The sequence below is a fragment of the Bos grunniens genome, chromosome 29 (assembly GCF_055505025.1).
Source record: "Bos grunniens cultivar Pamir isolate PY7600 chromosome 29, Bosgru_T2T1.0, whole genome shotgun sequence".
Taxonomy (NCBI): Eukaryota; Metazoa; Chordata; class Mammalia; order Artiodactyla; family Bovidae; genus Bos; species Bos grunniens.
In genome coordinates, this window is record NC_141193.1 from 1,543,018 (window position 1) to 1,570,688 (window position 27,671).

Genomic DNA, 27,671 nt, shown 5'->3' on the forward strand with positions numbered 1-27,671 from the left:
ATCTTAACTGATTGCATCTACAATGACCCTATTTCCAAATAAGGTCCCGTTCTAGGGTGCTGGCCAGCGGGACTCCAGCCTACAGATTTGGGGACACAGTGCAACCCCCCACAGGAGGGACCCGTTGTTTCTGGGCCTTCGAGGGTGGGGATGGGCAGAGAGGACACGCTGTGGAGGGCCCCAGGGTCTGGTGAAAGCTTGGTGGTGCGGGCCAGTCCCGAGTCCCCCGGCCACGGGGCCTGGCAGAGTCCAGGGGCAACAGAGAGGCCCCGACAGTTGAGGAAAGTCAAGAAAACTGTGAGCAAACACGGGGGTGGGTGAGGGGGCACCTGTAGGCAGGGCAGCTCAGGCTGGGCCCCAGAAGTCTGGAGAGCAGGGACCAACGAGGGGTGAGCCAGCCGATGGCCCAAGGCTCGGGAAAGGGGACCATGCTCTGGGCGTGCACCCAGGAGATGCCACCCGGGGAGGTCAGCAGGCTTCCCGTGGAGGCTTCGGGACCGGGCCCTGCCCTCTGCCTGGGAACAGCAGCCGTGCAGAGGTGGACTTCGAGGCCGGGACTGCGGGTGGGTGGGGGGTTCCCGTGCGGGGTCCCAGCCCCCACACCCTGCACCTGAGCCTCACCTCCGCCTCCGGGCCCTCCAGGCCCCTGCAACTTGCTTAACGCTTCCTGGTGACTCGTGTTTTTTTTCTCTTCTCCTCTTGCAGCAACAGATTAGAAAACAACACCCCAACCCCAGCCCCGATGCGCTCCAAACCTCAACCTGCAGCCGGAAGGGGGAAGTGAAACCTGGCTGGGGGTGGGGGCTCCAGGGCGGCCGCCCCAGGAAGCGCCCAGAGCTGCAGCTCACACGCACAGTGAGGACCGATGGCGGAGGCTCCCGGCCACCCCGGCTCCGAGGAGCGGCGGGAGCTGCTGGCGGAAGAAGACACAGGGTAAGGCCCGGCCGGGCCACACACACGCCCAGGCCCGCACAAGCCTTTGCATCTGCATGTTGTGGGGCTGCGCTTAACCCGAGGTCTGTGGCACCGCGGGTCCGGATGCGGCTCACAGGCTGCAGGGCGTCTTCCTGGGTCCCTGTCCCCACCTCGCCCGGGCAGCTAGATGCCTCTTCCGTCTAATGCTGCAGCTGGGCCTCGCTGGGAAAGGGGGGTTCACCCACCCGCCAGCGGGATGCGAACTGGGCTCCAGGCGGGCTGGACGCCCAGGGAAGAGCCCGGGCCTAGGGCAGGCAGGGCGGAGACTGTGAGGGCAGGAGGTGGGGTGGGTCCTGTCCAGGAGGCCTGGCCAAGAGGGGGTGCTCAGCCTCGGGAGCCTCGAAGCCTGTGCTGGGAGTCTGACCAGGCCCTCTCCCAGGCCGCCCTGCTCCGCTGGGGGTGAGGAGGCAGAGACCACTGCCGTGTCTGAGTGTCCGGCAGGCGGGGCTTTGGGTGGGCTGCATGTGGGCACAGCCGGAGATGGGAAGGGACGCTGGCGACCCAGGCACCTGCATGAGGCCTTCGGGCTCTGTGGAGCACCCCCACCTGAGATGGGGGTAGGCAGGGTCCCTGGCTGTGGGGGTCTGACTGTCCTAGGGTGCAGGGGCTGCACACAGGAGTGGCCAGGGCTTGTGGGCAGACAAATGGTTGAGGCGTGGGCAGCCGTGTGGAGAGAGACCACGGGCCCAGCGGGAGGATGGCAGAAAGGAAGGAGCAGAGGGAAGGGGTGAGACGCTCAAAGCCACAGGACTGAAGTGGACCTGACCAGCCACCCCCGACTTGCTCCAGAGCCACTGCAGGGGGTGGGCGAAGGGAGAGCCAGCCGGCCCACTAGGACCCCCACTGGCCAAGCCACCATAGGCTGGGCTCCCCGCGGCCGCAGGGCTTCCTTGCAGAGTGGATGCTGCCCCCAGCTCTCCCATGGGAGGCTGGAGGCAGTGGTACCCGGTTCCACGATGATGCATTTATTGAGGAGGAAGGGATGCTGGAGCTGATGGTGAGGCGCACGCACAGGCAGGTGGAGGCGGTGCGAGGGCGTCTCCTCCCGGCCGAGTTCCAGGGGACCCCTGGGTGGGGGCGTGGGGCTGAGTCCTGGGGGGCAGGGGCAGCTGGGGTCTGGGGGGGTCAGGGCGCACCTGCCCGCCCTGGGCTGTCAGGGTAGCCGGGGGATGCCGCCGCTTGCCATAGAGGAGGGGAGAGAGGCATGACCCAGGCTTGGCGCCCCAAGGAGGCAGCCCGTCCTCCTGCGGGGCCAGCACGCCGCATGGAGCAGGTGATGGGAACAGCTGTGTCCTCGCTCGGGAACGGCTCTTCACGTCAACGCCACCCGGCCCGGGCTCCCATGCACCTCCGGCCGCCGCATGCCCATAGAAGGGCACGACTTGTGCAGCCTGGCAGGGGCCTGCCCACTTCTTGGCCCCATCCTTGACCCCTCTCCTCAGCTGTCGCACACGCGGACGAGAGGGGGCAACGGAGGCAATGGCCACTAGCCCCGGGCTGGGCGGCTTGCCGGGGCCTGTCCCTGGGGCTCGGGGTCTGTCGGGCACTTGGAGGGAGGACCAGTCCAGAGACACCCCCTGCCCAGGAGCTGGGCGCCCCCAACATCCACCCCCTGGCACAGTGCACGTCCTGACCTTTCAGAATGAAACTGAGACCCAGGGCGGGGGGGGTGGGAGGGGCGGTTCTCGCTTCACAAGGTGACGAAGGGAAGCGGGGATTTTTCTGTCTGGGGTGACAGAGAAGTCCCCGACGCCTAGGCAGGGGACCTGCAGCTGGGAAGCCCCTCCCGGGAGCCCCCCGGAGGGCCAGGGTCTGCTGGGACAGAGAGCAGAGCTCAGAGATGGCCAAGGTCTGTCTCCCAGCCCCCACTGGCCGCCCACAGCAGAGCCATCAGGTCGGTGGGTCCAGGGCAAGCCGTCCCCTCCGACTGCTCTAGCACGAGACCGGCTGCCTCAAACCACCCCAGACACCTGGGAGCCCTCCCCGAGGCCAGGCCGGAGCACGCTGGTCCTCCCTGTGCCTGCCGCCACCCGCAGGCAGCATCCCGGGCCCCTCCCCACCTCCCCGGCATCCCGAGCTGCAGCCCTGCGCCTCCCCTATTGCCTGGGACACAGGGTGGCCTGCAGACCCCTGCCCCTTCCCTGGCCACGCTCTTTGTCCACAAGCCATGGGACCACGTCTTTCCACCGGTGGAACCGTGTGCCACGGAGCAGCATGATCCATACCCCGGGGTGGCCACTGCTGCCCCGGTTACACGGCCCTCACTGCCCCACAGCCTGGCCTTCCCAGCCCTTCCGCATTCTGGAAGGTGCCGGAATCATTGCAGGGATTTTTTGAACAGGGTCCTTTGAACAGGACCCTCCTCAACCTCCCTGGCAGCCTCACTCCCTCTCCAGGCTTCCAAAGTTTCCTCTGAGCTCCCCTCCCCGGGTGGCCCCTACCCCAGGTTCCCTTTGCATCCGCCACTGCCCACAGTGGGGGCCCACGTAGAGCTTGGGTCTGTCCCCTCCTCGGGCAGGGCTGGGATAGGGTGAGCGGGTGTGTCCCTGACCCCCAGGCCACTGTCCCCCTCCAGATAGGGTGTGACCCCCACCCAGGTGACGCTGCCCCCTCACTGCTCCATGTGCCCAGCTCAGGGGGCAGGCGGGTGGCGGGGGGACAGCCTGCAGGCCCCCTCTCTGGGCCATCTGTCTCTACAGGCCCTGTCGAGCCTGCCCTCTGCACTGCAGGATCTGCAGGACAAAGGCCGCTGGTCCCCATGAGGCAGCGTGCAGTGGAGGAAGGGCTGAGCTGGCCCGGAGGCCTCGGACATGTCCGTCCGGCCAAGGGAGCCAGGGTGGGAGGGGCCCGTGGTACCGGAGAGGCCCTGGGTGGGGACCCCCAGGCATCCCACGACTGTCCCTGTCACCCACTTGCCCTCCCGGCAGGCCCAGCACCACCTGATACAGTTGGGTACACGGCCTGGAGCAGCGAGTGGCGCCAAAGCCCGCTCAGGAAGGCGGACGGCCCCCCTCAACTGCGCGGGCTGATGGGGCGGAGGGATGGGGGCCACACACTGGGGCTCCTCTCCCGGCCTCCGGCCCAGATCCGGGGGCGGCAGTCAGAGCTGGGTCAGGCCTCAGGACCCCCAGGTGGGCCTCATCTCCTCCTCCCCCAGGTCAGGGGTCTCGGGCGCCCGGAAATTTCCCAGGGGAGTGGGAAGGCTGAGCTCAGCGCAGATGATGGATGCCTTCCTTCTGCGCCTCCTCCCGCCTCCATCTGGACCCTTCACATCCCCTCCTCGGTGCGGGGGAGGGAGAGGACCTTCTCACACACTTGGGGAAGTCACTGCAGGGCCCACCCTGCAGACTTGGGAAGCCGGAAACCCTTCCCTGCCTCCCCACCCCCTTCCTGGTCCCCATCTGCCTCCTCAGAGAACAATCCTGGAGCCGCAAGGGCAGAACCAGGGGGGTCTTGGGGCCAGGATTGGCGGCCCCTGCCAGAGGGGTACCGTGGGTCAAAGCGGAGCTGGCCTCCCCCCACGCCCCCCACCCCAGCCCGCCTCTGCAGCAGCACCCCTCGCAGGGCCCAGAGCGAGGGCCAGCCCCCTGGGCAGTGGCAAGAAGCCCCCTGGCCCACCTCTGCCGCAGCACTTCTCGGAGGGCCCAGAGCGAGGGCCAGGCCCCCTGGGCAGCGGCAAGAAGCCCCCCGGGCCAGCCCTGAGCATTGCCTTTGCCTTCCTGGGTTCTGACCCAGGGCAGGGGCTGGGTGGGCCCCAAACCCCAGGGCAGATGGCACCAACTGCTGCACCTGGCCTGGGACTTTCTGGGGTGACTGCACCCCACCCCGAGGTCTCAGTTTCCTCAAGGGCACAGTCTTCACTCACACCCTGAACCGGCCTCGTTGAGCACTGGAAACCAAGATGCTCACTGCCCAGCCAGGCAGGCCAGTGCCAGGGCCCCCTTTCCACAGGCAGAGCTGAGGCTTGAGGGCTGCACCCACTGCTGGAGGGCATCTGGGCACCAGCTCTGAGCATCTGCTTTCCTGCCGGGGTCCAGGCCCCCTGAGATCCAGTGAGGAGTCAGGGGGACCCAGAGCTGGCTGGGATGCCCTCAGAGGCCCTCAGAAATCCCGCACACTGGTGCCTCCTGAGTTTTCTGGGACGTGGAGAGCCACCCCAAATACAGCACAATTCAGAAGACACCCTGGGGTCCACCCCCAAAGCAGAGATGGGGTTCAGCACCGGCAGGGAGAGCAGGTCCTCTCCAGGGCCCCCTGGAGAGGTGCCCACAGCTTCTCCCCCAGGCCCAGCCCCAGGCCTGTGCATCTCGGGGTCCTCTTTCCACTGGCTGCTCAAGGCCTTCTTGGAGAAGTGGGTGGGGAGGGGGCCTGGGCCACAAGGCCACCAGTGAGGGCAGTTCCCAAACCTCCCCAAGCCTGAGTCAGACTCGATGCCATGATGAGTGGAGACCCAGCAGGGAAGGCACAGGCGGGGTACAGGCCCTGGGAAAGCTCAGCCAGAGGGAAGCCCCTCACACCTCCCCTCACACACGCGAGCCTGGAGGGAGGGGGCTGGGCCGGCCTGTGAGGGTGTGGAGTTTACAGGAGATAAGGGGATGGGGAAAATCAGGCCTCCTCACCGGCCAGCACGGCCCTGCAGTGCCAGACACAGGCAGATAAGGGGTGGGGGGTGATGGGAGAGGAAAGCCCTGGCCCTTTCCTGGGGTCAGGCCCGTCTGTCAGCTCCCCGCCTCTGAGCCAGGAAGGTGGGAGCGGGTGGGTGGAGGAGGGAGCACTGTCTGGTCCCCTGGCTGGTGGGGAGCGGCTGTCTGGGAACCTGGGAGCTGGGTGCGCCTCGCCCCACAGGAGCCTGGAGCAGGGCCAGAGCCGGGGGCGGGAGGACACAGTGGTCAGCAGGCAGAGCTGGCAGGGAGTTCGGGGGGTGCAGCCTCAGCCTCCCCACTGTCCCCCGGGTGAGTGAAGACTGGGAGGGTCGCTGCCTGACCCTGTGCCTGGGAGGTGGGGCCTCAGACGCTGCTCCTTTCCGTCCCCTGGGGGAAAACACAGCCCCTCACTCCAAAGGGGTCTGTGCCCCTCCGGGAGAGGACCTGCTCTGCAGACGGCTTCCCTTCTGGGTCCCAAGGCTGCCCACGCACCCTCTCCTCTTTAAAACAGAAGTGGGACTTGGGACAGATGGACCCAGCCAGTTGGTTCTAGCGGGATCTGGAAAGAGCGGGCCTTTCTCCTGGTCCCAGCCCCTCCCCAAAGCCCAGCCTCACGGGATTCCCACCACAGCACGCGGGCCCCTCTGCCCTTGCTTGACTGAGGCATACATGAGAGACGAGCTCCCAGGAACACTGCTGCACCGCAGTCACCCAGGGGCCACTGCCACTGAGACCACCAGCCCTGACGCCCCTTCACACGCCATCCCTCACGGACTCTCACTGTCTGGTACATCTTTTTTTTAAAAAGTTCACTGATCTGGCTTTACTGGGCTTAGTGGCAGCACGCAGGATCTTCAGTGATCATGTGAATCTTTCGTTCTGGTGCACGGACTCCCCAGGCAGCACATGGGCTCCGGGGCCTGGGGCTCAGTAGCTGCAGTGTGGACTTCGTTACTCTGCAGCATGTGGGATCTTAGTCCCTGGACCCGTGACCCCCGCACTGCAAGGCGGAATCTTAACCCCTGGACCACCGGGGAAGTCCCCGACGCACCTTTCACTGAGACACAGCTCTGTAAGCGTGCATGTGTGTGTGTGCGCGTGTGTGTGTGAGAATGGCTAAACAAGAGGACAGACCCCTCCCTCCCCAGTCCCTATTTAAGTTCTGTTGTGGCACTAACCTTACTGGGGAGAGGGTATGCGCCTTTATCTTCTATAGCCACAAGTTTATGAACCACGTCTTAGTCACAGAAGAAAGAAAAAAGGATAAAAAGACTCAACAAGAGAAAAGTATAAATGAAAGGAAAGGTAGGAAGCAGGAACAACTAGCTGGTGGATGGATGAATAGATGGATAATAGGTGGACGGAGGGATGGATGGATGAGTGAGGAGTACATGGATGGGTGGTGGGTAAAAGGATAGAGGTGTGGATGGATGGGTGGATAGATAAATGGTGGGTAGGTGGGTAGATGGATGGATGGATAAGTGAATGGATGAGTGAATGGGTGGATGGAAGGATGAGGGGTGGATGAATAAATGGATGATGGGTAAGCAGATGATGAGTGAATAGGTGGATGGAAGGACAGATGGACGGACAGATGAGTGAATAGGTGAATGGATGAATGAACGGCTGAGTGGATGAGTGGGGGTTGGGTAAATGGGTGGGTGGATGAACGGGTGCAGAATGGTGGGCTGGCTGGCTGGGTGGATGGTGGTTGGATGAGTGGATGAAGAGTGGGTGGATAGATGGATGTCGAGAGGAGGGATGGTGGGATGAATGGACATGTGGACGATGGGTGAATGAGGGGACGGAGAGAAGGAATAAGTGATTTATGGATGAGAGAACAGTTGGATGGGTGGGTGGATGGATGGATGGATGGATGGATGGACGGATGGATGGATGGATGAGCGAATGAGTAGACTGATAAATGCATGAACGGAGGGATGTCTGGATGGATGGATGATGTGTGGATTGATTGGTGGGTAGGTAGATGGCTGGATAGCTGGATGTAAAGATGGATTGATCATGGGTGGGTGGATGGATGAATGAATAGGTGGGGAGATGGAAGTTGATTAAATGGATGGGTAAATTACGGGTGGATGGATGGGTAGATGGTGGGTGGATGAGTGCGTGGATAGATGTGTGAATGAATGGATAGGTAGATAGATGATGGGTGGATGAGTTTGCAGATAGACGTAGGAATGGCATTAGTGTATGGGTAAATGAATGTAACGTTATAGATAAATAACTGGACAGATACATGCAGATGGATATAGACAACTGGTAGATTTCTATGAGTGGCAAATTTAATTCAAATGACCGTTAGGTCTACTACTGTGGGCAAGAATCTCTAGAAGAAATGGAGTAGCCCTCATGGTCAACAAAAAAGTCTGAAATGCAGTACTTGGGTGCAATTTCAAAAATGACAGAATGCTCTTGGTTCATTTCCAAGGCAAACCGTTCAACATCACACTATGCCCTAACCACATCCATGCCCCAACCACTGATGCTGAAGAAGCTGAAGTTGACCAGTTAGCACTGACACCAAGAAAAGATGTCCTTTTCTTTACAGGGGATTGGAATGCAGAAGTAGGAAGCCAAAAGATACACGGACTAACAGGCAGGTTTGATCTTCAAGTACAAAATAAAGCAGGGCAAAGGCTAACAGAATTTTGTCAAAAGAATACACTGGTCATAGCAAACACCCTTTTCCAACAACACAAGAGACAATTCTACACATGGATATCACCAAATGGTCGATACCAAAATCAGATTGGTCATATTCTTTGCAGCCAAAAATGGAGACGTTCTCTACAGTCAGCAAAACAAGACCTCAAGCTAACTGAAGCTCAGATCATTAGCTCCTTACTGCAAAATTCAGGCTTAAATTGAAGAAAGTAAGCCATGCAGCTATGACCAATAGGTCATTCAGGATTGACCTAAACCAAATCCCTTATGATTACACAGTGGAAGTGACAAATAGATTCAAGGGATTAGATCTGATAGACCGAGTGCCTAAAGAACTATGGACAGAGGTTCATAACATTGTACAGGAGGTGGTGACCAAAATCATCCCAAAGAAAAAGAAATCCAAGAAGGCAAATGGTAATCTGAGGACGCCTTACAAATAGCTGAGAAAAGAAGAGAAGCAAAAGGCAAAGGAGGAAAGGAAAGATATACCCATCTGAATGCGGAGTTCCAAAGAATAGCAAGGAGATAAGAAAGCCTTCTTCAGTGATCAGTACAAAGAAATAGAGGAAAACAACAGAATGGGAAAGACTGGAGATCTCCTCAAGAAAATTAGAGATACCAAGGGAACATTTCATGCAAAGATGGGCTCAATAAAGGACAGAACGGTATGGCCCTGACAGAAGCAGAATATATTAAGAAGAGGTGGCAAGGATGCACAGAAAAACTGTACAAAAAAGTTCTTAACGACTCAGATAATCACGATGGTGTGATCACTTACCTAGAGTCAGACATCCTGGAGTGTGAAGTCAAGCGGGCCTTAGGAATCATCACTACGAACGAAGCTAGTGGAGGTGATGGAATTCCAGTTGAACTGTTTCAAATCCTAAAAGATGGTGTTGTTAAAGTGCTGCACTCAATATGCCATCAAATTTGAAAAGCCCCTGTGGCCACAGGACTGGAAAGGTCAGTTTTCATTCTAGTCCCAAAGAAGGACAGTGCCAAAGAATGCTCGAACTACTGGACAACCGCACTCATTTCCATGACAGTGAGGTCACGCTCAAAACCTTTCAAGCTAGGGCTGAGCATTATGTGTACTGAGAACTTCCAGATGTAAAAGCTGGGTTTAGAAATGGCAGAGGAACCAGAAATCAAATTGCTACCTGTTGGATCATAGAGAAAGCAAGGAATTCCATAAGAACATCTACTTCTGCTTCATTGACTACAAAAAAGCCTTTAACTGTGTAGATCACAACCAACTGGAAAATCCTTAAAGAGATGGGAACACCAGACCACCTCATCTGTCTCCTGAGAAACCTGTGTGCAGGTCAAGAAACAACAGTTAGAACCTTACACGGAACAGCTGATTGATTCAAAATTGGGAAAGAAGTATGTTAAGGCTGTTTATCGTCACCCTACTTATTTAACTTATTCAATTCAGTTCAGTCACTCAGTCGTGTCCGACTCTTTTCGACCCCATCGACTGCAGCATGCCAGGCTTCCCTGTCCATCACCAATTCCCGGAATTTACTCAAACTCATGTCCATCGAGTCAGTGATGCCATCCAACCATCTCATCCTCTGTTGTCCCCTTCTCCTCCTGCCTTCAATCTTTCCCAGCATCAGGGTCTTTTCTAATGAGTTGGCTCTTCGCATCAGGTGGCCAAAGTATTGGAGTTTCAGCTTCAGCACCAGCCCTTTCAATAAATATTCAGGACTGGTGTCCTTTAGGATTGACTCGTTGGCTCTCCTTATAGTCCAAGGGACTCTCAAGAGTCTTCTCCAACACCACAGTTCAAAAGCATCAATTCTTCTGCACTCAGCTTTCTTTATGGTCCAACTTTCATATCCATACATGATAGGCAGAGTATATCATGCAAAATGCTGGGGTTGACAAATCACAGGCTGGAATCAGGATTGCTGGAAGAAATATCAATAACCTCAGATACGCAGATGACACCACCCTTATGGCAGAAAGTGAAGAGGAACTAAAGAGCCTCTTGATGAAAGTGAAAGAGGAGAGTGAAAAGGTTGGCTTAAAGCTCAGCATTCAGAAAACGAAGTTCATGGCATCTGGTCCCATCACTTCATGGGAAATAGATGGGGAAACAGTGGAAACAGTGGCAGACTTAATTTTTTGGGGCTCCAAAATCACTGCAGATGGGGATTGCAGCCACAAAATTAAAAGACACTTGCTCCTTGGAAGGAAAGTTATGACCAACCTAGATAACATATTGAAAAGTAGAGATATTACTTTGCCAACAAAGGTCCGTATAGTTAAGGCTATGGTTTTTCCAGTGGTCATGTATGGATGTGAGAGTTGGACTTTGAAGAAAGCTGAGCGCTGAAGAATTGATGCTTTTGATCCAACCACTGCATTCTGAAGGAGATCAGTCCTGGGTGTTCATTGGAAGGACTGATGCTGAAGCTGAAACTCCAGTACTTTGGCCACCTGATGCAAAGAGCAGACTCATTAGAAGACCCTGATGCAGGGAAAGATTGAAGGCAGGAGAAGGGGATGACAGAGGATGAGATGGCTGGACAGCATCACCGACTCGATGGACATGAGTTTGGGTAAACTCCGGGAGTTGACGATGGACAGGGAGGCCTGGCGTGCTGCTATTCATGGGGTCGCAGAGTCGGACATGACTGAGCAACTGAACTGAACTGATGGGGAAAATAATGGATAAATATGCGTGTGTGTGGGTGCATACTCGGTCGCTCAGTTGTGTCCAGTTCTTTGCAACCCTGATGGACTGTAGCCCACCAGGCTCCTCTGCCCATGGAGTTTTCCAGGCAAGAATGCTGGGGTAGGTTGACAGTTCCTACTCCAGGGGATCGTCCAGATCCAGGGGCTGAATGCACACCTCCTGCATCTCCTGTACTGGCAGGTGGGTTCTTTACCACTGTGCCACCAGGGAAGCCCAAGTACGTACACGAGAGGACAAACACATATGTTCTCATGCACGAGTGGATGAGGACTTGCTAGGTGGGAGGGTGGGTGGGCATACGGATGGATGGATAGGCAGATGTATAAATGGAGCTACGAATGGGAAAGATAGCGAAATACTGATATTAAATGAATGTAAGTGCAATAGAATGTTTAGAGAGAGAGAAGGATGTATAACAGAACAGCAAATAGTTCACCAGCTGGGTACCAGGGCAAACGGATATACAAATTGGTGAACGCATGGATAATAGTAATTGACATATGCTCAGCAGTTATTTTGTTCAGAATGGAGGGATACCAGCTAAATGCTTCTTTTAAGGGTTTTACATGTTTACATTAAGACCTTTAAGTACATGGATGGATGGACTTATGGGGCATGGATGGATAGGTGATGGATGGATTGAGTATGGATGGATTGATGTTGAACGGAAGATGGATGGACAGATGAATAGGTAGATGATGGATGGATGATAGATGGTGGAGGATGGATGGATGGAAGGATGATGGACAGAGGACACATGGACAGGGGGACGGATGGATGGATGGAGAGAAGCGGCGAAGCTGACGTCAGGTGCTCTGCCCTGTGGTTCCTGTTGGGACACGCCCTGGTTGTGAAACTGTGAGCCCTCGCCGCGGCATTTCAAGTTCTACTCTTGCTATTAATCCCTCCCACCCATCAGTCCAATAAGTAATTGTGCAATTCTATTTAAGTTTCAGGGACAGGAAACTCCCACCACCCCAAGGCAGCCCTTTCCCCTGTGGAAATATTTTTCCTTCTTTTGAACCGAAATATGCTTTGGCACATTTCATTCCTGGCTGGCTGTGGCTGGGATTCCAGAACTAAGAGCAGGGGGCAAGGAGGATATGGCCAGCTGAGATGGGAACCAAACGCAAGCTTCCTTTCCCGGGGTGATCTGGCTCAGCCCGCAGCCCAGCCCTGCCGTCCCCCTCTCCCCCTTCCTCCTCGCCCCACCAGCATCTGGGGGTCTCTGCATCTCTGGCTAGGGGCTGGGACGCACAGCGGGCACAGCGGCCTCTACAGCACACCCCGCACAGTCTCCAGCCCCTCCTGGCTTGTGCAAGGGAGGCGGTGGGTCACAGGACGCAGCCTGATGCGTGGGGGCCGGTCTGAGCCCGAGGGCCCACCGCAAAGTCTCCAGCGGCCAGCACCACACCGGGTTACTGAGGACCCGTGGCCCACGTGGAGTCTCTCCGAAGGCTGCTGCTTCCTCCAACACACGGGGATTCACCCCACGTCCACCCACTCTTTGGTCTGATCCCAACCTTACTCTTCGTCCCCTCGCACATCCGCAGGAGCTCCCAGCCCCAGCAGCCCGGTGCAACCAGAGATCAGACAAGTTAGGGAGGCAGAGGCCGTGGAGTGGCGCTGGGGTGGCTGGCAGGCTCCCGGTGGGCTTGGTTCTGGCTCTGCTGGGCCCTGACCTCAGGTACCAGTCTGAGCCTTGGTCTTCCCACCTGGGGCACGGGTCTACGGTGGCATCTGCTTCTCAGGGTGGTCGAGGGCATGGGTGAGCCTAGGGAGCTGCTGGATACGAGGCGGCCCGGCCCGGAGCTGGCCCTCGGTGACTCCCAGAGGGCGAGCTGGGTTGGGCCCTCCCCGGTCAGGCCAGTTGCCCGCTGCGCTCCGCAGTGAGTCACCAGGGGCGCCTCAGCCCAACCGGAGGAACAGTGGGCTGGGCTGCTGCTCCTGGGGCCTCGGCCAGAGCCCGGGGGGCAAGGGGGGCTGCCGGCCAGGCCACCGCGCTGACCTCGTGCCACTGGCCACTGGTGGGGAGCACGGCTGTCCCGCCCCGACGGGCGAGCCTGCAGTGGCCTCAGGAGCCTCGGTGCCCTGAGCCGCCTGGGGCCGTCTGTCAGAGGCAGGGGTGGGCAGCAGCCTCCCTACCGGGGAGCCGACGGCATTCCTGGGGTGCCCTGGCCTGCCCCTCGAGGTGATAACAGGAGCAGAGGGCTGGGAAGAAGCAAAGGGAACATGGAGACCGGGGAGGGACAGGAGGAGGGTAGGGAGGACGGACGGGAGGAGGGAGGAGGAGGAGGGAGGGAGACAGAGATTGAGAGACACCAGTGGGGAGAGAGGAGGCTGTGGGGCCAGGGGGCCGGAGGGCATCGAGCAGGAGGCGGCGGGGCCTGGCCTGGGACGGCCGGGCGGGGGGCGAGGGCAGGGAGCAGAAGGCCAGGGCCAGGCCCCGAGAGGTGGGCGAGGATGGGGGCCGGGGCACAGGGGCAGGGGGCACCAGGAGGCGGGGGGTGGCTGGCAGGGGGGCGAGGGCAGGAGGGGGCACCAGGAGGCGGGGGGCGGCCGCCTGCCCAGCACAGGCCTCCCAGGTCTTGCTCAGGCCCCAGGCTGCCGCGTGGCGAGGGTTTCCCTCTGACATTTTTACTAGTCTCAGAAGGAGCCAGGGGATGGAGGTGGACGAGGCCGAGGCGGGTGGAGAAGGGGGCTGCGGGGGACCAACGTGAAGCAGCTGCTGAGTGTCCTGGTGCAGGAGAGAGGCCTGGAGCCCCGGAGCCCATGAGGCCGTGCAGACAGGGCCATTTGGGGTGCCTGGGGCAGCCAGCGGGCAGCCCACCCAGGTGACCCCCAGGGGCCAGAAAGGCCAGGACAGACGGATGGAGGGTCACAGACCTGCAGACAGAGAGAGGAGCAGAGAGGGGGTGTCAGAGCCGGAGACCAGCCGGCCAGACAGAGGGAGAGACAGAGCAAGAAGGGCGTCGGGTGGGTAGAGAGAGGAGGGCAGAGGGTCCCAGGGCAGGAGGAGCCAGGGCAGCGGGAAGCAGCCTCTGAAGAAGCAGCCGCAGCCTCTGGCCCCAGGGCGGGGGTCAGGCCAGGTCGCCGGGCAGCCGGGCACCCACAAGCATCATGAGCAGCTCTGCGCTCCTGAGGAGAAGTTCTAGGAAACAGGGCCGGGAGAGCCTCCTGAGGTAGGTCCCTCCGCCCAGGCCGGGGCGTGGAGGGCAGGGCAGGGTGCCCGCGGGTGCCTCCCCGGGCGCCTGCGGCTCCGACCCGTGTGTGTGGGCACCCGCCCGCCTGCCCACCGTCTCCTCCGCCGCTGTGTCCTGCCACCAGCTCCGCACCCCCTCCGGTGACAAGCACGACCCCAGTGAGGCATCCCCCACCTCCCCTGGTCCTGCTGGCCCCGGGGACCATCAGGTCACCCCTTACTTTGTAGAGGGTGAAGCTGGACTTGGCCCCACGTCCCCCGCCCTGGCCGGCCCCTGGCGCACCTGGCCCGGGGGCAGGCACCGCGGGCCGCGTGCACGCTTGGAGTCCGGGCTCCACAGGCAGAAGCCGGGTCGGCGTCTGTGGGCTTGGGGCCAGCGCCCTGCCCTCCTGAGCCTCAGTCTCCTGCTCTGCACAGTGGGGCATCGCGGCGCCTGCCTCACAGAGTCCTGGAGAGCAAGCAGAAGCGAAGGGCCACGGGTGGGCTCAGAGCCCCCGCAGCGCTGGGGCCTCGCCTCACGTCCCTGTGAGCCGCCCACAATGCCCTTCTCCTCCTCCACCCTTCCAGGCACCGAGGCCGGGGAAACGCGGCTTTCTCCACCTAGCCCGCCTCTGCTTCTCCCGAGCAGGGAGGGCCTCCCGCTTCCACAGGGCTGCTGGCCTGCTCCCCGCCTCCTGACAGCCTATTCTCCCTGGGCAAACTGCTCGCTCCTGGGGACATGGGTGTTCCTCAGCACCCCAGGTCCACTGTGGCCCTGACTTGGGATGGGGCAGGGGCGAGGTGTGCGGGTGGGCTCCGCAGCCTCTGAGCGGAGCCGGGAACCCTGGCCCGTCCCGCTCCGGCTCACGGGGTCTCTGCAGACACAGGCATGGCTCTCTCCCCAACCCGCCCGGCCAGGCCTGAGGGCCACAAGGCCAGAGTCGGGGCCACGCAGAGTGCTTGCGTGCCAGCGGAGCTCGCCGAGCAGGCAGACCCTCGAGGGTCCGCCCTGGCTTCACACCTGCCCGTTGCTGGCTCTGCTGGCCTCCCTGGTGCCACTCACCAGGGGCCCCTCAGGCGCGTCTCGGGGAGGAATCCTGGGCAGCTGGGAGGAGTCGCCACTGTCCTCCTGTGCCCAGCTTGCGGCCCGGGGGTGAAGGGGTGCCTGTCGGTCCTGGAGGTCCAGCAGTAACAAGCCTGTAACAAGCGGGGAAACAGGCCAGGAGGGACATTGTCCAGCGCGGTGGGGCGTGGCAGGGCCTGCCTGTATGCACACCTGTCATCCAGGTGTTTCTTTGGCTTCATCCCCAAACCCAGTGCCAGGTCGCTGCCCAGGGCATGCCGGGGCACGCTGGAGGTGCTGCTGGAGCTTGGACGGTGCAGCGGGGCCGAGTGCACAGGCAGGCCTGGGTGTGAGCCCCACAGACCTAGACGGCGAAGGCGGGCCTGTGGGTGACCGGCTGGGGCGGGGACAGAGGGCAGCCTGCCTCTGAACCCCCTGGGAACGCCTGCCGTGGGGGGCGGGGAGGTCCCTTGTGAACGGTGGCGGAGATAGTCTGTCCACCCGGCCGATGGCACAGGCCTGCATGCCCTCTAGGCCCTGACCCAGTGCACGTGGGCCCTGATACCTGCACGCCCGTGTGGATGCCACTCCAAACTCCGAACCTAAGAGGCTTCTGGCTGGCAGGCCCTCGCCTTTGGAGGGCGACAGAACCAGACTCACAGAGGCTGCGACACCACAGGTGCCCTCACGAGTGGGCAGCCACCCGCCTCACCAGGCGGGTCACCCTGGGCCCTCCCCCAGGATGCCTGGGAGCAAGGGGCGGGGCCGCAGAGGGCCCCGGACGTCGCTGTCACGAGCGCTGGGAGGGTGTGCTGGGCCAGCTGCGGCCAGGGTGCCGGGCAGCTGAATCCACCCGGATCCTCAGCGAAGCCTGGCTTGTCCTGGCTGCGGCCGCGAGGCTGTGTAGAGAGCCAGCAGGAGGCTTCAGGCTGGGGGGCCGGGACCCCGGGGCTCACCCCCTTCCCCTGCTGTGCGCCCATGCCAAGCTCTGCCCCTTCCCAGGTGGCAGGGAGTTACCCCCAACCCTCCAACAGCCCCTGGGGGTCTCAGTGCCCGCCTCAGGCCCATCTCAGGCCTGGCCCATGCGGTAGACCGTCAGGGACAGCCAGGGTCCCTGGGCCCATGCACTTCCAGAGGACTCTTGGACTCAGGGCATCCTGTGGGCCATGCAGCCATCCAGGGCCTGGCCTTGTAAGGCGAGGCTGAGCTGATACAGGGCCGGGTGGCTCCCAGTCTGCCCAGGGAGACCCGTGGGGCAGGCTGTCCGCCGCGCTCAGCGCACATCCGTCTCGGACGCGCCGGTCATTCCCACGCCCGGCTCTCCCGCCTGAGGAAGCCTGGCCCAGGAGGCCCTGAGGGGCGGCCAGAGGGCAGGGAATGTGGCCACTGCCTGCCGAGCTGGCCCGAGGGCACTGGGAAAAGCCAGGCCTGCAAACCACAGCGTGCGCGGGGCGGGGCTGCCTCAAGCCCACTCAGGGCCCCGCGTCTGGGGGTGGGCGGCCCCTGCCCTGGCAGGGCTGGGTGCCCGGGGGGTGGTGCTGTTCCGGCTGCAGGTGGTCTGGCGTTCAGAGCGAGTCCTGTCCCAGGAGCCTGGTGAGCCAGCAGGAGGGGGTACGGGGATGGAGCAGCCCAGCCCCTGGGCAGGCAGTCAGGGCCAGAGCCCAGAGTGCCGAGGCTGAGGCCAGGCTCCAGCCCTGACCTGCAGACCAGCTGGGGTCAGAGCAGCCAGTGAGCGCGGCCAGCGTGCCGGGCACCTGGGGCTGGCACCCCGTCTCCCCGGGAGCCTCAGGAGAGCGCCTCATGGCTCCTGGGTATCAGAGATGGCCAGATGGGATGTGGACCCTGGGGGCATCTCCTGGGGCTTGGAGCAGCTCAGTGCAGGTTGGTGGGGGGGGGCTGACCCCCTGTAGGTGACGGTTCAGGACAAGAACCCCAGGCGGCCTGTGGACTGGTGGGGTGTTGGGGCCCTGGCCACGTGCAGCCGCTGAGGGGGACAGACTCTGGTCCGCCCAGGAAGGCGAGGGCATGGGGCTGTGAGGGCTGGCCGCTGCCCACGACACGCAGGGCAGTTCTGAGGCCATGGAGGGGAAGCTGCAGCCAGGCGCTGTGTGCCCTGCGGTCCCAGGGCTCCTGTCCTGTTGGATGACGGGAGCAGATAGGAGCGGAGAGATGGACCAGGCAGGGTGGGGGCAGCGGGACCTCCGTGAAGACAGAGAGTGAGTGGGAACAGGAGGGGTCAGGGGGCACAGGGCCGTGAGCAAGAGGACGGGGAGGCCGCAAAGGAGGGGCCGCTTGGGGCGGGAGACGGGGTGCTCGAGGGGTCCCAGGACCCCGGGCCAGGCAGTGTGTGTGCGAGTGCAGGAGGTGGGGGCAGCCCTGGCCAGCCGGGAAGGCGGGCGGGGCAGGCCGGCGAGAGCAGGATGGGAGTGGGGGAGCACACAGAGAAAAGCCCACCGTGCGGAGGGTGGGGGTCAGGGGCCCCTCCCGCCCTTGGGCGAGACTGCCTGGGTGCTGAATGGGGACTGTGGAGTTGGGACCCCAGCTGTGTCTCCCGGGATGGGGGACCCCCAGTGAGTCTGCGCCTCGGTTTCCTTGCCCGTGGAGGGGTCACTTTGCCCCTCTAATGGGGCCATCCCGGCATAGCCCCCAGATCCTGGCGGAGCCCTTGGTGGGCAGAGGGCCAGGGCAGGTCCTGCAGGCTGGTGGAGGCTGGCTCCAGGCCCCCATCTACGTGGACAGAGTCTGAGGCTCAGGGAGGTGGGGTCTTGTCCCTGCCCTGGGGCACAGGCCATGGGGTCTGCAGGGTCAGAGGACGCGAATCTGGGGTGGCAGGGCAAAGCGAGCATTAGGGCCAGTTCGGTGGCAAAGCCCCCCACCCCCTGAATGACCCACCCCGAGGGGTCAGGGACAAGGTGTCCTTTGGAGGAGGGGCTGGGGGCCGGGCAGAGGCTCTGGTGGCAGAGACAGCGAGGGTCCCGCTGCTCCACATGCTTGGGGCCCCAGGGCCCTGCAGGAAGGCCAAGCCGGAAGCAGACAGACAGGCGGCCCGTGCCAGGCTGTGCCTGCCCCCCAGGGGGGCAGCCGAGTTTAAACGACAGGCAGACCCCTGGACTCTGCTGAGCACATGAGCCCCTTTAGCATCGACTGCGGGCAGAGTCGTGTGTGGGGGCGTTGGGGAGTGGGAGGTGGACCCGTGGCACCAAGCAGGAGACGGGAGGGGTGGCAGAGGCTCCAGCCGGTGCCAGCCACCGGTCGCGTGTCCCGGAGCGTGCCAAAGCCTGGCCTCGTGAGCGCTCCGAGGTCTGTGCCAGGCAGTCCCAGCTGGCTTGGGAGCGTCCGGCTCTCCTGGAGGGCTGTCCAGCACCAGGAGGAGACCGGGCCGGTCCCGGGGCTGCAGCTGGAGCTGCTGCTCGGTGGGGGTGCTGGGCGGGCGGGCGGCCCCCCAGGCCCGTCCCCCGGGAAGTCGGCCCGGGCGAGGCGGTGTGTAGGCGTGGGGGTGGGCAGGGCGACTCACTGAAGGGTGGGGCGGGGGCGCCCGGGGAGGTCTCCTGGGCTGCCTCGGCCCAGGGCCAGGCCCCTGCAGCGCTGTGGTCAGTGACTCGGAGGAGAAAGGAGGGACCCAGGCGTGCGGGGCGCGGGGCAGAGGAAGGAGCAGCCTCAGCCCTGCCGCGCACCCCCAGCCCAGACGGGCAGGCTGGTGAGAGCCGACAGGGGCAGAGGCGTGGGAGCACCGTGGCACGGAGGCTGGGCACGGAGCGCATCACGAGAGGTAGGGCGTGCAGCCAGGGGAGGTGACGGGCTGGGTGCCGGGGAGCCCGGCCTGGGGGTCAGAGGGGAAGCCTGGCATCTGGAGGCTCAGGGCCCGAGTGCCCACTTCCCACTCTTGGCAGGGTCTTCCAGGGTCACGTGTGGCCAAGCTGTAGGGGTGGGTGAAGCCCCCACAGGGAAGGTCACAGACACCCTTCGACGGGAGCCTGAGCACCTGGGGTGCCCGATTCCCATCAGGACAGGACACCCTCACCATTCGGGTGTCCGGGTGGCTGGTGGGAGTCTGCCTGGCCTGCCTGGACAGCTCTAGGGACGGCAATGTGGTGGGTAGGCCTGACCTGCGGTGCCCCCACCTGCCAGCATCAGAGCCCGGACCCCCAGGAGCTGCATGGGTCCTGGGTCTGGGGTGAAGAGTACGGCAGGAGCCTCAGGCAGCAGGACAGTGGGCAGTGGCTGTTAAGAGGGGGCCGGGGTCTTGTCCAGAGTCTGGGGCCGGGGGTCTTACACCTCTGGCACTGCTGCCTCGCAGGCAGTGGGCAGCAGCCAGGCAGCCACCCCCCGGGAATGGCAAGCAGCTCCAGATGGGGGGCTGGGGCAGGAGCAGGGAGCCCCATCCACGGGGACAGAGGCCCCTCCCACAGCGCTCTCCTGGAGGGGCGAGGACCAGGGAGCAGCCCCCAGGAGGCACCAGGACTGTGCGTCCCCCGGGAGGGGTGGGCCTCCCCCTGGGCTCTGGGGAGGATGGACGGGCAGAGGCAGGGCCATGGGGATCCCAGCTCTGAGGCCCACACCCGCCCATCTGCAGGCCCCTTGGCCGCGACCAACGTCGTGTCTCCCGGGCACCACTGTCTACTTGCTAACCCGCCCCCTCCCAAGGGCCTCCTCCCACCATGGCCCCTTGTCCCTCCAGGCTGGGTGCAGGCACAGGGTCCTTCATCTGAGAGGATGCCCCCCTAAATGAAGCTCAGAACAGGGGTCCTCTTCTGAGGCCCTGGAGCCATGCTGTGGGGCCAACATGGGCTTTCCTGCGTCCTCTAAGGGCAGCGAGGGCATCTCACCCATCGCTGGGTCCCCAACACCTGACTAAATAGAGTGCTGACTAAATAGAAGGGGGGAGGGAGACCCCGGCAGGCCGGGAGAGCGGGCTGCGCTGGCTGGAGGGAGGTGATGGAGCAGGTAGCAAATGCTGGGGTGTTGTCTGGGGGTCCCGGCCGGGGCGAGAGGCCGGGGCGGTGCCGGGCAGCTGTGGTCCCCTCTCCCACCTTCCCAGGGAGACCACAGGCCCTGCAGCCTCACGCCTGCCCCATCTTCAGCTGTAAGTGGGCACTGAGTCTGCTGAGACCTCGGCAGTGGAGCCGTCCTGCCTGGAGACGGCAGAGGGGGCCCAGGTGTCAGTGGGGTAACGGCCTAGAGGAGGCGTGGGGTGGGGACTGGGCTTGGGGGGGCCCTGGGGCTGGAAGGCTAAGGCAGGGGTGACTCCTCCTTAGTTTGCCCGAGGGGCTGGCTGGAAAGTCATGCAGAAGGGGGTCCGAGGCTTTGGGGGCTCCGGGTGGGCAGGCAGCCAGGGGTCCCCCAAGCGAAAGGCCACCGTGTGCCGCCCCCTGCGGGAGGATGGAGGGTGACAGGCAGGGAGGCTCCACCTGGGCTCTGAGAGGCAGCGGTGCCCAAGGGGAGGGGCCAGTGCTGGGGTGGGCTCTGGACCGGGGGCACTGCGGGGGAGGGGGCCAGTGCTGGGGGGCGTCTGGGCTGGGGGTGCTGGCGGGGAAGGGGCCCATCCACAGGGGCCAGTGCTGGGGGGCGTCTGGGCTGGGGGTGCTGGCGGGGAAGGGGCCAGTCCACAGGGGCCAGTGCTGGGGGGCGTCTGGGCTGGGGGTGCTGGCGGGGAAGGGGCCAGTCCACAGACTGCTCTGGCCTCCTCCCCAGGGCAGAGGGCCCTCCACTCCCTCAGGCGGGGCAGCCAAGGTCCTGGGGAGGGCAGGTCGCTCTGCCTCTGTCCCTAGGCTGCCCTCGGGTGCTGTGGAAGCCCTGCAGGGCTGGCCTCTCTCCCGTGAGCTTTGGGCTCCCAGAGGTTGCAGCTGTGCCCCCCACACACCGGGGGTGCAGGCTGGGTGCCCTGGAGACGTGGCAGCCCCTCCTGCACCCACAGTCTGCACCTCTGTGGTGCCATTCTCTCTGTGGCTGCGGGGAAGCTAGTTTGCAAGCTGATGCCTCCTCCTCCAGGGAGGCTTCCCAGATGTGACCTGCCCACGGGGCCAAGAGGACATGCTGTGGGTGGGGTCGTGGTGGGAAGCCCGGACCCATGAGGGCACTTCAGCCTCCTTCTTGGGGACAGGGTCTGCCATAGTGCCAGCCGTGAGGAGCGGGAGCTGGGCCCACCTGGCCAGGGCTGTCCTCAGTTCTCACCTTGCCAAGTGGGGTCAACATCCCTTTTCACAGCTGGGGAGCTGGAGACTGGGCCTGGGGTCTGGCTTGGGAGGAGGGTCAGAGAGGCAGAGTTACAGCTCCTCCCCAGGGGCCGGCAGCTGCCCCTCCTGAGGCGGCCTGGGCCCTCCCCACCCCCGGGGGGGCAACAGCCCACCTTCCGCACCCCTGAGGCCTCCCTGGTCACCCCAAGGGCGGCAACAGGCTGCCCACCTGCTGTCCCCTGCTCGGAACCCTCGGTATCCCTGGGCCCACAGCTTAGCCTCTGCACTCAATCTTGCCTGGACCCCCCGCGGCCCCCCGCCCCTGAGTCCTGCTCCAGGTCTTGCCCCCCAGTGCTGGGGGCACAGCCGTGGGGAGAGTCAGGAAGAGCTGGCACCCTGCACCCCAGCAGAGGGGGCACCCCGAGGCCCCCAGTGGCGGCTGGTGTTGCCAGCTGGGCCTCAGCTGTGGACAGCAGGCCCTGGAGGTGCCCGTGGGGTGGGCGGGGCCGGAGGGAGGGTGGCAGGAGGGGCTCTGCCTGCGGTCACGAGGAGTTGGCACCCCCAGCTTATCGCTCTCCGGTTCCTCCGGCCGCCGTAGGGGCTGCTTATCCCCGGGTAGGCCGGGGCACCCCATCTGCCTCCCTCCCCACTGCCCTGTCTCTCTGAGATCCCGGAGGCCCCCAGGCCTGCCTTGGCGACCCCCAGGCTGACCCCTCCCGGGTTCCCGCGTCCCCCCTCCGGGGGCCTCTGGACGCCTGCCCCTTTGCCTTGTAGTCCTTCCGCCTTCCACCCGCCAGCTCCCCACCACGTCTGCCCCTTCCTCGCAGCCCAGCTGGGCCTCCTTCCCAAATGCTGGTCTGACACCACCTGTGCCGCTGTGGGCTCACCTGACTCTCCCCAGGGGACAAGGGCATCGCCCCCCAGGCACAACCCCCACCCCCCTGCCCCAGCCTGGCCACTCAGCTCTCCCGTCCCCCCCCCATCTCTGCTTTTCCCTCAGCCTCCGAGGCCCGCTCTCAGACCCCTGCTCTCATCCTCCAGACCCAAGCGCAAGGCCACCTGCTGAGCGTCCCTGAGCAGGGCTCGGGGCTGGCTCTGTGGGGTGCCTCCCAGGTCTAAGGCGCAGCACAGACACACCAGGAAGGTGCTGCTGGGGGTGGGGGGTGGGCCAGGAGGGGCTGGACCCGCACCAGGGTGGTCAGGAGGGTGGGGGCCCGGTGACCCGCCGCTCCATGCCAGCCCCCACCGGGGCAGTCGCCCTCACCGTGTGCCACCACCTGCTCGGGGCTCCCGCGTGCTCCGGGCTCAGCCCTCATGCTGCCGTGGCACCCTGGGCCCCCGCGGACCCTCCCTGAGCTACACCCAGGGAGCGGCTCCCCTCGGGTCATGGGGCGCAGGTGCTGCCCAGCCTCCCGCCCCGTCTCGAGCCCCCCGGCTGGCCCCGCCCCTCCTCTGGACCATCTGGCTGGGGGCGCGTGCAGCCCCCCAGCCTGGAAGCGGGCTGAGTGGCCTCCGAGTCCTTCCACCTCTGTCACTTGCACACATGGGCTCTGCGGTCACTTGAGGCACCAGTTGCTCTGCGGCATCCACCTGGGCGAACGAAAGCCCGGGGAAGGGGGTCACTTGACGGGACCGGACGCCTTGGTGGTCACAGGCACACAGGCTGACCATCCCAGCTCCCCAGGATTCCCACCCGTGGTGTCCAGGGGACAGTGGTCAGGCGGGTACTTTGCGGGTCTCTAGAAGGAAAGGCCCCCCACGTCAGCCTGGCCCAGCCTGGCCATTGTCCCTTGAGCCCCGGGCCCCAGGCCCCCAGCTAAGCCCCTGGGCCTTCCCAGGACTCTGAGCTGAGCTTTAGGGCCCAGAGATGGGCGGAAGGTGGGGGGCAGACAGGAGCTGCCTGCAGGGGGCAGAGCTGAGACAGGACCGAGGCTTGACTGCCTTCTGGAGCCGCCAGGCAGGCCGGGGAGACCAGAGCAGGCCTGGCATCGCCGGAGCCTTGGTGGAGACCAGGGGGCTTCGGAGGAAGGGGAGGAGGGGCCCCCAAGGTGGTGGACGTGGCCAGCGGGGGCAGCTGCTGGACTTGGGGACCCCCGCTGAGAACGGGGCCTGTACATGCTCATGCGCCTGGAGGGGCGAGGCTGCTTAGTGGAGCGTGACCGGGCTGGGGAGCGGAGCCCCGTTCCGCGGCCCCTGGGGCTGAGCCCTGGGCGCGCCCGGAGCCAGAGCAGACGCAGGAAGGAGATAATTGCGTTTGTGCAGGAACACCAAATCCCTCGCAGCTGCGCGCGGGCCGAGCCAGGGCCACGGGCGGCCGCGCCAGCATCCTGACAGCTCCGCCTGGCGTGCCAAGGGGTCTGGGCCGCCGGCCGGGGGCGCCTTCCCAGGCCAGAGGCCCCCACCCCACCCCAGGAGAGCCGCCCCCCTCTCAGTTCCCAGAATGCGGCCCAGCTGCGGAACAGCGAGGGGGTGAGGTCATGGGAGGGGCCCGGGCCCCATGACTCACATCCTGGGGTGGAGGGAGGGGGGCCGGAGGGAAGGGGCCCGCGCCACGGGTCAGGGCCCGGGGCAGCGCGGCCTCTCCCCCAGCAGGGGCTGTGGGGAGCCCCCGAGCCCCCTACCCTGCGTCCCCCGGTCTGTCTCTGCCCGAGGGCTGGGGAGTCACGTGCGGACCGCCGGGAGCAGGGCTGACCTTCGGAGGGGCCTCTTCTCAGGAGCGCAGTTCTCAGAAAACATGCCTTGGCCTCGGGCCAGGGCCGTTGTCAGGACGATGGCGGGAACAGTAAACATGCTCTGGGGCACCCTGGCTGGGCTGGGGGGCCCGGCCTGCCACCTGGCTCTCACCTGGTTCTTGGGCCTGGGTCTTGTGGCACGTGGACCCCGGCGTGGGGTGCTGGGACCCACGTGGGCCCGAGGGTCCGGCTTAGGAGGAGGTGCGTGCACCCACTGTGTGCCTTCCTGCCGTGTGTGCACGTGTGTGTGTGTGGCAGACAGGCCCGTCGTGCTGGCGGGCCTGGGACCAGGATGGGGTACGGGCGGCGTGGGGCCTGGTGGCCAGGACACATGGCCCGGCTGTGGGTGAGCAGTCTGCGTGGCCTCTGCACTTAGCTGTGCCGGCGAAGGGTTCCTGAGGCTCGGGGAGGGGGCTGGAGTTACAGCCTGAGAGAGGCCCCACCTGGGTGCATTCAGCCCCCCACCGGGGCCCACGCACACACATTCAGCCCCACACGAACACACCATGGGTGCGTGTGCGCAGCAGCCAGGGGGCCCATGGCTGGTCTCGCCCCTCCGAGGAGCACCCCAGCCCCAGCGCCTCCAGGAGGGGTCTATGGACACCTCTCCATCCCACGGCCGGGGGCCCGGCCCCGCTCGCCTCCCACCCTCAGCCTGGGGACTGTGGGTGCTCACGGGAGGGAGGACCCCTGGACCCCGGCCCCTCATCTTCAGGATCACCCAGGCTCTTCCCCCTGACAGGACGTGGCCCCCAGCCCCCGCCGAGGGCCTGGGGCGGGAGGCTGGCTCCGCTGGCCGTGTGATGGGGCCAGGTGTGGGGGATTAGGGGCTCCCTGGAGCTCAGGGGGGGAGTCGAAGGCACTTCGAGGCGCGGGGGTAGGCGGGCGGGGGGCGCTGAGGTCTGAGCGGGAGGCTGGTTTGCACGGCTGGGGTCCCCTGCGGCTGCCGCGGGGGGGAGTGGGCCTGGAGCTGGGGCTGTGGAGGGGCCTGGCTTTTGTCTAGGAAGCTCCGGGGAGACCTAGGAGAGATTAGATCATGTGTTGGCAGGCCTGCCGAGACCACAGAGCCGGCCCACCCTGGCCAGGGGACGGGGCCCTGAAGGAGCGGGCTGTGGGGTCAGGCGGGGGACACAGCAGGGAGGCGCTGAGACCCTGGCTTGGGAGACCCAGGACCCTCCTCTCGGGTTCTGGGGGAGCCAGGGCCGGCAGGCTGGGTGCCTTCTAGGTGCCAGCAACTCGAGAGCTGCTGGGCCAGGGCCGGGGTGGCCAGGCCCCAGGCCCCCAGTCTCAGGCCTCCTTGTGTAGCCTGGGTGAGGGACCCTGGGAACACGGGCTCAGCAGGCCTGCGGGAGGAAGCTCTCCGGGGCCTGGCTCCGCGTGGGCCTCAGTTTCTCATGGACAGCGCGGTCTGGAGTGAGCCTGCACCGGGGCCTGAGGTAGAGGGTGGCCCTGAGTGGGCTGAGGGGTTCAGGCCCCAGCTGAGGGCAGCCCCTCCCAGATCCTTTAATAGGGCCTCCCTCTCCCGATGCCTTTTACTCATGGTTGGGGGGGGGCAGGAATGATCGCCCCCTGCCCAAGAGGGTCTCCTGAGGGGCTGGGCTGCCTCTGACCTGACCCGCCCAGGCTACCAGTGCCTGACTGACCGAGGCTATGGCCACTTGACTCAGGGAGAAGGAGGGACACCAGCTGTCCAGCGGCCACAGCCAGCTCTTTGCACCTCGGCTGGAGGTGAGGTGCCACCAGGCCCTGCCTGGAGCCAGAGCTGCACTGGCCAGTGTCCGGCTGTGATGAGGGCCAGGGAGCCATGCTGCTGGCAGGGGCGGAGGGCCTGTCCCCGTCCCTGGGGCTCCCCAGGCCCATCTGACTGTAGACCCCTCATCACCAGGAGGCACGTGGACGTCCAGAGGCCAGCTCCACTAGCCGAAGGCACCTTCCTGACCCTCTCTCGTGGTCTCCGCTTTAGAAATGGGGAAACTGAGGCCTCGAGGGTCCCCAGCGGGCCTGCTTGGGTGGGAGGCGGGGGCCCCCAGTTGACCCCTTCTCGTGCCCCCAGGCTCGCCGCTCAGTGGAGTGTGGAGGATGAGGAGGAGGCCGCCTGTGAGCAGCACCGGCGCGACACGGAGCGGCAGCTTCGGGCTCAAGACGAAGACGAAGGAAGCCCGTCCCCAGAGCAGTCGGAGCAGGAGAAGCTGTGAGCCGCCCCCCACCAGCTCACCCGTCCTGCCCTGCTGGGCAGAGGGGGCTTCTGGGCATCAGGACCCCCCCAGGGCTGGAGACCCCAGAGCAGAGGGGACAAGGAGGCAGGGGGAGGGCTGCCCCGGAACCTGGGCACGGTGGGGATGTCCTCGGGGTGAGGGTCACTGCAGTGCCGGGGGCCAGGGAGCACTGCTGCACGTGGGCCGCTGCCCCCTCCCCACCAGCCTCCCGGGGCCCTGACTCAGCCCCCGTCCCCCTGCGTGGTCCCCCTGCTTGGACCGATTCTGAGCGCAGCTGTGGGGCCCTGGGCCCCGAGCCCCCTGCCCCACTCCTCGCAGCCAGTGACTCACAGAGGCCACGTCCAAGTTGGCGGCCGAGGCCGGCTCGTCCCCTCCCGGGGCCCGGGAGGCCGCTGTGGCTGGGCTGGGCTGTTTTTCCAATAATGTCCCCCCCTCCTCCTGGCCCTGTTTCGTTCCATTTTCTCTGAGTCAGCAGCTATGGGTGGGGTGGTGTGTTGTAGCGGTCAAGGCCCTTCGAGCCAGGTCCCGTCCTAGCAGGCAGAGACCACCGTGGCCGGGGACTCCAGCCTGAAGCAGGGAACAGGGTGCGGGGCTCACCCCGCTGCCCAGGGAAGCAGCCTGGTGCCAGACCCTGCTGGCTCAGCTGAGGGAGCAGAGGGGGGCTCCTCACCCATACTTGGAGACCCCAGGCTGAGGGGGGAGGCCCGGCCCAGCACTCGGGGAGCCCCAGACTGATGGGGGAGGCCGGCCCAACACTCGGGGAGCCCCAGACTGATGGGAGAGGCCCGGCTCAGCACTCGGGGAGCCCCAGACTAATGGGGGAGGCTCAGCCCAGCACTCGGGGAGCCCCAGACTGATGGGGGAGGCTCAGCCCAGCACTCGGGGAGCCCCAGACTGGTGGGGGAGGCCGGCCCAGCACTCGGGGAGCCCCAGACTGATGGGGGAGGCTCAGCCCAGCACTCGGGGAGCCCCAGACTGATGGGGGAGGCTCAGCCCAGCACTCGGGGAGCCCCAGACTGATGGGGGAGGCCGGCCCAGCACTCGGGGAGCCCCAGACTGATGGGGGAGGCTCAGCCCAGCACTCGGGGAGCCCCAGACTGGTGGGGGAGGCTGGCCCAGCACTCGGGGAGCCCCAGACTGATGGGGGAGGCTCAGCCCAGCACTCGGGGAGCCCCAGACTGGTGGGGGAGGCCCAGCCCAACACTCGGGGAGCCCCAGACTGATGGGGGAGGCTCAGCCCAGCACTCGGGGAGCCCCAGACTGGTGGGGGAGGCTGGCCCAGCACTCGGGGAG

The 27,671-nt window shown here is 64.3% G+C and overlaps 1 protein-coding gene across 15 annotated transcripts in view; it reads left to right on the plus strand.

Annotated features, from left to right (window-relative positions):
* The first annotated feature begins 846 nt into the window (after positions 1–846).
* LSP1 (lymphocyte specific protein 1) overlaps positions 847–27,671 on the plus strand; it is a 36,979-nt gene continuing 10,154 nt past the window's right edge. For 2 of the 15 annotated variants that reach the window (XM_086383794.1, XM_086383798.1), the window contains exons 1-2: positions 847–933; positions 26,216–26,353. In XM_086383794.1, the coding sequence (XP_086239920.1) occupies positions 866–933; positions 26,216–26,353 (206 nt within the window). In that variant the 5' untranslated portion in view covers positions 847–865. Of the gene's footprint in view, positions 934–13,820; positions 14,196–17,246; positions 17,474–18,239; positions 19,027–19,218; positions 19,349–23,577; positions 23,900–23,988; positions 24,364–25,356; positions 25,599–26,215; positions 26,354–27,671 lie in introns of those variants that run through there. The other 13 variants (XM_086383795.1, XM_086383793.1, XR_015157578.1 and 10 more) reach the window with 13 other exon arrangements.